Source organism: Quercus suber, unplaced genomic scaffold (genome assembly GCF_002906115.3).
Source record: "Quercus suber isolate HL8 unplaced genomic scaffold, Cork oak 2.0 scaffold_7, whole genome shotgun sequence".
In the NCBI taxonomy this organism is placed as follows: Eukaryota; Viridiplantae; Streptophyta; class Magnoliopsida; order Fagales; family Fagaceae; genus Quercus; species Quercus suber.
Window position 1 is genome coordinate 3,020,558 of NW_027069473.1, and position 8,989 is coordinate 3,029,546.

The 8,989-nt window shown below is 33.0% G+C and overlaps 1 protein-coding gene across 1 annotated transcript; it reads right to left on the bottom strand.

The window, feature by feature from the left end:
- Positions 1-842: 842 nt before the first annotated feature.
- LOC136068236 (uncharacterized) lies at positions 843-1,413 on the bottom strand. Its single transcript, XM_065775124.1, has 2 exons — positions 1,015-1,413; positions 843-962 (listed from the first exon to the last, which is right to left on the bottom strand). Exons 1-2 carry the CDS (start codon positions 1,411-1,413, stop codon positions 843-845), a joined length of 519 nt encoding a protein of 172 aa, XP_065631196.1.
- Between the last annotated feature and the right edge of the window lie 7,576 nt (positions 1,414-8,989).

Sequence of the window (8,989 nt, forward strand, 5' to 3'; positions counted from 1 at the left end):
GGCTCCTAGGGTATGAAGCCAAGGTCTGGCCACAATGGCTGTGTAGGGTGAATAGGTGTCTACCATGATGAAGTCCACCTCCATTACTTTTAACCCAGTTTACACGGGTAGCCTAATTTGGCTCTTCGGGATGACGATTTTCCCATCAAAACTTACTAGGGGCGAGTTGTAGGGTGTAAGATCCTCTAGTCTCAAGCTTAGCCCTTATATAGGTCTGCGAGTTGTAGTGTGACCACCAAAACGTCATCATAAGGTTGTATGGTTCCGATCTTATCCTCTTCCAAAAAACCCAGCGTTGGTTGGGTATTCACTCTAGCCCTCTTTGGCTCTGGATTAGGGTCCTCGGTGGTTAGCCGAGCCATATATATCACTCTGGAAGGACAGGACCCGGTCCTTCCTAGTGCGGCGAAGATGACGTTTATCATGCCTAATGGAAGTCTGGAAGGAACATCTCTCCAGGGTTCCTGGCCGGTATGATTCCCTTAGCCATTGGAATGATGCAAGTATTGCTTCAACTTTCCTTCTCAGACTGGCTGATCCAAGTGGTCCCACAAGTTTCTACAGTCTTTTGTAGTATGTCCCTGGTCCTTATGATACTGGTAGTTGAGGTTCTGATTGCCCCTCATAGGGTCTCCTACCATCTTATTTGGCCATTTGAAGAATGATTCATTCTTAATCTTTTCCAGAACTTGATACACCGACTCTCGAAACACCTCATTAACTGTTTGAATATTGGCAGATCCTGACTGCTCGGCAAAGTCCCTTCGAGGCATGTTACTGTTGTAACGGTTCGACCTGAAATCCCTCTTCTCCTGAGGGATACCCTTAGCCTTACCTTTCGCCTACTGCTGGTCCTCTTCAACCCTCTTGTACTTGTCAATCCTATCTATGAGTTGACGTACGCTAGTGACAGGTTTTCCCGTCAAAGACTTCCTTAAACCATGCTCGGTTGGGAGACCGACCTTGAAAGTATTGATGAAAACGTCATCAAAATCACCATCTATCTTATTGTACATTTCTCAGTATCTGTCCAAGTACGTTTTCAGGGTTTCCCCTTTCTCGCATGGACAGGGATAGTAGGGAGTCTAGGGGCTGAGGAACTTTACTACAAGTGACAAAACGAGAGCTAAATGCTTGAGTGAGCTTCTTGAAGGAGTCTATGGAACCTTCTTTTAGGCCATCGAACCATCTCATTGCCATGGGTCCTAGATTAGAGGGGAACACTTTACATATTAAGGCTTCGTCTTTGGAATGGACAGCCATTCTCTGGTTAAAATAGCTCACGTGCTCCACAGGATTCGTTCGACCATTATAAATGGTGAATGTTGGCTGATTGAATCGCCGAGGAAGCCTTGCGCCTTCGATCTTGCGCATGAAGGGCAACCTAGAAATTTGATCCAACGCTTGGCTCATAGCGTCATTTCCTAGGCCTTAGCGAGACAGGCTCTTGTACCTACGTTTGTGACGGTGTTCTTCCTCGTAGGAGAAAGACTCGCTAGGTGGGATCCTTGACCTTCACCTATAACTGGCATCCTCTCTATCATCAAAGGAAGCATCGGAGCTGGAGGGGGTTCGCTTTCACCATGCATGGCACAGCTCTCTCTTCAACTGGTCAATCTCCAGTTGCATGGCCTTGTTACTCTTTGCATGGGAGATATGGCTTCCACCTTGAGGTTAACTCCAATCAGTATGTGTAGTATGCACACTTCCTTCACGATCGCCTCTCCGCTCAAGGTTGACAAAGGGGTCGCCATGCTGGGATCCTATAGACTTTGCTTGGTGTGGACCTGATCCTACCATAATTAACCGCTACACTCACTATTGCACAAGTTCTTCCCATAGATGGCGCCATCCATGATTAAATTTGTACCCTACGTTATTTTAGAAAATTAAGTTTGAGAGTTAATTATTAGGTAGGATTGTAGGAATGTATTGGAAAATTATTGAATATTTCGGGAGTATCATAAATATGTACTCCCCCCTCTTACATGCTTTGTAGGTCTCATTATAAATTTAATTAGTGAGACTCACAGTTATGTGAGAAGGAAGAATATATATTTATGGTACTCTGAAAGTACTCAATAATTACCTAAATGTATTAAACATCCATCTTGCCCAGTTTATGGTTGGTCTTATAAGTTATAGTGGTTAATATAAACAAGCTCACATATCTAGCATACAATTACAAAATGGGAATGCCACAAAAACATAAAAGAAAAAACTGATTTCACGCACGTATATATTTGCAATACCAACTATATATTCAAAACTCAAATTGGTTAGTCATTAACGAAATATTTGATAATATAAAAAGCAAATATAATCAAAAGATAAAAGAAAGATTTCACCATGTAAATCCACATACGTACTAAACCAAAAATAATTTTTTTTCAAAAAAAGTGATCATGTTCACAATAAGAAGATGGTGACAAAGGATAAGAAAATTTCACATACTAAACCATGCATGACGAACATGGTCGTTAACTAGCATCGCTATAGGTCTGTTATATTTCATTTGCTTCGCTGAGATTTAAGCGAACGAATTACAGCTTTTATTTTGACCTAGCTGGCTTTGTTTGGGTTTGAGTGTGAGTGCAGCAGCTAGCATTTTAGTAAATGGAGAGATCCTTTTGTGTGGTGTTGCAGCAATTGCATTTGGTTTGATTATTGGATCTCTAACATTGTGTGCCACAATTAGTTTGTGGAAGACTGGAAGAGCCTTTTGTTTTATGGTCTTTGTGAGAGAGAATTATATACGTATTGGGCTTTTGGGTGGAGTGCGGAGTGCCTCTACATCATCTTTGTATTTTTTATTTTAAATATTTGTTAGAGAAATTTTTTTTCTCATTGTTGTTAGTAGACATAGACCAAAGGATAAACTATGTAAATCTTTGATTTTTTTTTTTTTTTTTTTTGTGTGATTGTGTCTATTTTAGTTTTGACTTGTCTTTGTTCATTATTTGTTTTGAAGATTTTCCTAAAACCCATAATATTTTCATAATCAATTGTGTGGGAGTACTATTTGAAAGTTTTTTCTCACATCAAATTAATATTAGAGCTTCTTCTATTACAAGTTACAACACTAAGCATGCAATAGACACACAAATTTTTGCTCTTGTTAACATAAATATGTTTATGTTATGTTTGAATTTTTTTTTTTTTTGGTTACAATGAGAGAGAAGGAATTTGAACTTTTGGTGTCTCTATTGGAAACACTAAAATGTATCAATTAGTTGAGTTACAAAGATTTTGGCTCAAGTTTTGATTTTGAATTTAAGACTTGCCATTTAATTGTCAAGTGTTTGAAACTATTGAACATAAATATTAGCTCAGTTTTATAATCAACAATACGTGTCACAAACTTACAAATCGATAGAATTAACAATTTAATGATGATTGTTGTGAGGCAATACACATATCATGTTCTCTGCATTATAACTTCCAATGAAATGAATCATAAGTAGTGGAGAGAGAGAGAGAGCAATTTCAAGGCCTAAAAAGAGTTTTGAAATGAAATGTCCAACCCACCACATGGAGATCACATGTTGCTCATAAATTTTGAGGTCACTCGATGATGCACAGAATTGATATTACGAAGGGCATATTTGGTAGACTGTAATGGACACTGTAATGTAATAATAGTTATTCTTATAATTTAGTCATTCTTTAAAATGATAAATAATTATTCCTCTTTAAAAATGTTGTAGTAATTTTTTGAATTAATATATTTTCAAAAATACAAAATTTCCATGTGCACATAACAATAATAAAAATTAAAAATCATACAAAAATTACATCTTTATCAAATTTGAAAAATATTACTTTTTAAGAAATATAATTGTATAATAAGTAAGATATTTCCTAAATATGAATTTCAAGTTTTATTCTAATATTACAACTTACAACTAAACGTATGATTATGTTTAGTTATTCTATTACAACACATTTTATTTTTAATAATAAAAATTATTATTTATGCCATAATCTCCATTAATTCTATGAATCAATTGTTGATAAAATTGAACTATTAAATTCTTTTTTTTTTTTTTTGATAGATAAGATTGAATTTAAATTTATAACATTCGTTTTACGACTCTTAATTATTAGGCTTAAGATACTAATTGATTTTTTTTTTATGTAAACGAAATTCAAATCTAAATCTTTTATTTAATAATTAAATATTTTACTAATTAAACTAATTGAAAGTTTAATTGAAACTCGCGTAGTATTAAAATTCAAACTCCTTTAAACACGTGTTTTGACTTTGTGCCATGGAAAAACAAAAGACTATTCTCAAATAATAACAATTTTTCTTTTTGGGTGGAAAAATAGTACAAATTGAGGATATTAATATAACAAGTAAAACACAAAACGCAAAGTTTGAAGATATCATGTTAACTCGAATTTCCACCGATGAGACTATTATTGTACGTTTTCAGATCCAGCATTAATTACAACATCTTCTATCATATATCTTTGTTATATGTTTTTCTTTCTTTTAGGTGGGGAAAGCCATATGTTTGGTTTACGAAAAGGAAAAAAAAATTCCTTTTCGTAAACCAAACATATGGCTTTCCACCTAAAAGAAAGAAAAACATGTATCGTATGGCTAGGAAATCATTTACAATGATAATAATCTTAGACGCAATGAAGATTGCTATCAAATACTAAATAGCGCTGGCATGTGGATGTGGTACACTAAAATTAGGGTTAGGTCATTTGCCATTTGTCATTTGTCAACAAGTTGTCTTCTTCTTCTTCTTTTTTATTTTTTATTTTTTATTTTTTTTAAACACTTTATGGGAGATACGTAGCTAGTACGTAGCTAGTGTTAGGTTATTTTATTTTATTTTTATTTGGAGGGAAACTGTTAGTTGACCTAAGGACTATTGGTAAGTTTTAGGATTTTGTCCATTGTAATGTCTTCCAATATATTTATCTTGTTAATAAAATTATTTTCTTCTTTTTTTATCTGATTTGTGTGAGTGTTTTTTTTTTTTTTTAATTATTATAAAAAAAAATACTACTTTTAAGGTAGCATAGGGACTAATATACTTATACCAAGTTTTTTTTTTTTTTTTTAACAAATGCAAACATATATAGTTATCTAATCTGCATATGATTGGAATCGCCATCGATTATGCTAATTAGGTCGATCATATAAAAGAAATAGATTATGTATATATATGGATTCTAATTTCATATTTCGCTTAAAAAAAAAACAAACCGTTAGTCTTTATGAGTAAAATGAAGTGCACCCGAAGATTAGGTAGATGTAGGAGGCAAAGACTTAACAAGTTGGTGCCCGTTGTGCATGCCAGTGCCACTGATTAGTGATTATAACATTGACAAGGAAAGCAAAAGCTACGCTACCAAGTAGCTTCGATAATTATTCCTTCGCTAGTAAATAGTAATCTAGAGGAAGCCCTAAGCCTCTAAAATCAAAATGACCATATTCAGCGGAAAAAAAACACACATCATAATTATCATTTTTTAAATGATCTTAATCCAGAATTTTCCTCGAAAGTAGAATGGCCCCCATTTTTGAATCCTAATTTGACTCCAAAATTTATAACTTGATAATGAACGATTTATTATGGGCCCGTCAAAATTTATTTCAAAATCTTGACCGAAAGACTAAAATAGTCAAATTTGACCCGAACTGGTATTAGTTTAAAACTTGTATTTTGCATAGGATCATTAATTATTTAAACATTCCAAGATGGCAAACTGTGATAGGCCAAGAACAATGGAAATAAAGAATATCGTTAAGTTGATTAATACTTCCTCCATCCCACTTTTTTTGTCCTGTTTAAAAAGTCAAATTTTTTAAGAGAACATCATTTATTGTCTTGTCTACTTTTTAAAAATGTATAAGTTTCCAAAACTACCTTTAAAAAAATTCATCAAAAAATTGAATTAGTAAATTAATAAGGATATAATAAGAACATTAGTAAATTAATGAATTTTAGTTTTAAAAACGTGACAATATTTTAAAACATTTTAAAATGAAATAGAGAACAAAAAATGTAATACGGAGGGAGTCACAATAAAGTTTCCAGGCAACTGCCTAGATTTATTTGCCTTTTTTTTTTTCTTTTTTTAATTTTTTTAATTTTTAAGTAGATAGGTCTGGTCAAACAAAACAAATATCAACCATATCCTTGTGATTAGAAAGAAGTCGATCACTTGAAGCCCAAGATTTTCCTCTCTTTATAGGTTGACACCTTTAAGGTCACCACCACTTAATAAAATGATTCCACTAGCCACCATGACAAAAGTTGCCAAATCACATTGGTCAGCCTCCTTTGTCCTGCTTGTCTCCTTCCATGCCTAGATTTTATGAGAAATGTAATAAAACATGTTTTTTTTTTTTAAGACTTAATAGTAGTTGAATTGGTAAAATTTTATTAGTTTTAGTGTTTTATTTGAATTCTTAATTGACTTTATTTTTTTTACAGCCTCCTTTTTCCTGTTTGTCTCCATCCATGCCTAAATTTTATGAGAAATGTAATAAAACATGTTTTTATTTTATTTTAATAGTTTTTTTTTAAGACTTAATAGTAGTTGCATTGGTAAATATTTATTAGTTTTTCTGTTTTATTTGAATTCATAATTGACTTTATTTTTTTTACCTATATATAATAACTTTTCATGTTGTCATTTGTGAATCTTTTTATGAACTTTTTTGTAATTCTAGACTTGTTGAAATTTTATACTAACTCAATTATTTTACCATCAAGGGTGGTTAGTCTAGTGGTTAAGGGCTCACTCCTAAGGGTTTGGGAGGAGGTGGAGGTCTCAGGATTGAATCCCACAATGAGAAGCTCTTTCATTTGAATCCACTATTCTAGCAGGCCCTAGCCCAGCGGGTAAAGTGTCACTATGGTCACGCGTAAGTGGAAAAGAACCCAACTCAGGTCACCCCCTACCCATTTTTTAGCTATTAAAAAAAAAAAAAAAAAAACCTAGGTGACTAATACATGAAAATTTACCTCAATTAAATCTTAATATGCCGGTTGAGTCTTGACAATAAAAGTTGGGAATTTTTTTTTTAATATTAAATTACACTTTTAACATTTAAAAATTGACATTATTTTCATATTGATCCCTTACAATATTATTGGATGAAGGGAGAGTAGAGGGAAAGAAGAAGAAATGTTTAATGAACACTATTTAGATCTATTTTAACTTTTAAGGGAGGAGAGGAGGGGCGGGGTTTGGAGAGATTCTTTTTTTTTTTTTTTTTAAGAGAGTTTCAACCTATGACATCCACTCTTAATGATAACTTTTTATCATCAAACTAAGACATCAATCAGTTTTTGGTATAAGCGGGGATTGAAACTCAGATCTCTTATATAACTATCAAAGACTTTACCAGTTGAGCTAACTGGAACCCATGGAGAGATTCTAAAGTTTCTTGCCCCTCATTTTTAATTCCTTAAATTGGAGAGATTTGGAAGGGGAAGAGAGATTTTGGACCTAATTAAATATTTTGAATTATCTATTTTACTCTTCACCACATTATCACAATTATAATATATACTCTTTAGTCTTTACAAATGGTAAAAATTTTCTCACTCTCAATTTTCCCTCACCTGGGCTATCTTTCACTCTTCTCTTTCACAACTGTCTCTCTCTCTAGGTACACTAATTAAGTCTTGCTTTCTCTCTCTTTGATTTCTTGACTTGGAATTGAGTTAATTTGGATTCATAATTCTCACGTTGATTGAGACGTACATATTGTTAGTTAGTGCCCGTTTGTTTTAGCTTTTAGAAGCTGAAATGCACTTTTTGAAACCAAATAAATAAAATGTGCGTTTGGTAAGATTTTGAAAGTTTTTTTTTCTAAAAAAGCTATGTTTTCATTTGCGATGGAAAAGCCCAAATTGCAAAAGCATCCTTGAGCTCCATTGCAAAAAAAACACTGGTGCGTTTCATGTTACTGTTGGAAGTTGCACAAATTTCCCAAATTGCCCACTAGTTTTTCTTAAAAACCTAATTTTATCCCTTTGTTTATAACACATTTTTACAAAGGAACCCAATAATGAAATCATCACCAAAAAAAAAAAAAAAAAAAAATACAAAGGAACCCAATAATGAAATCATCACCAAAAAAAAAAAAAAAAAAAAACCGTTCTAACCCATTTCTACCACATGTTATTGGCAGTGGGAAGAGATCAAGCAGCAGTGGGGTGGAAGACAAGCGACGGTGAAGGCAGAGCAGATCAGCAGATGACGAAGGCATGTTGAGGAAGACAGGTGGTAGTGAAGGCAAAGATCAAGCACTGATCTGACCCATTCCTCCCTAGGTGATTTCACCTTCTCTCTATCTTCGTTTGATAAGAATCAAATGTTGTGGTTGTGTGTGGCCTTTAAGTTTGTGTGTTTTGATGGGATAGAGGGAAAGAAACTTGTAGACGAAGTGGTAATAGAAAAGAGAAAGGAAGAAGGAAAATTTTAAAAAAAGAAAAAAAAAAGAAAGAGAGCTCTGCGAAAACTGGAATGTTCTAGAGTTTGGAGGTAGTAGTAGGGAAAAAAGAGGAAAGAAGGAAAAAAAATAAAAGAGCAAGGGTATGTGTGTGGAGGCGAAAAAAAAGAGGGGAAAAAAAAAGGAAATATGGATGAAAAAAAAAGTAAAGAAATAAGGGAAAAATTAAATAAAGAATGAGAAATTAAAATTGAGAAGTGCTATCACAATATTTTCATAATAAATCTTAAGTGGTAGGTTATTATTAGCTAATATTGGTAAGAATTTTTTTTTTTTTTAAGAAACTTTGAAAGTATTTTCACAATACTTTATATATACATTGTCCTTTTTGGTAATTTATTACTCAAACCGCCACTTTTATAAGTACTAGCTAAACACTCAGTGTTTTTAAAAAATACTTTTTAACAGTTTTTACCAAACACTTATAGTATGTTTGGTAATTGTTTTTTCTCATTATTTTCTATTTTCAAATTTTATTTATTTATTTTTGAGACTAAA

What these genes read in the sequence shown, in the direction of transcription:
- LOC136068236 (XM_065775124.1), bottom strand. Translation starts at nt 1,413, where the DNA reads ATGAGCCAAGCGTTGGATCAAATTTCTAGGTTGCCCTTCATGCGCAAG. An exon ending in TTGGACAGATACTGAGAAAT is followed by an intron (nt 963 to 1,014) that starts GTACAATAAGAT and finishes AATACTTTCAAG; the next exon opens with GTCGGTCTCCCAACCGAGCA.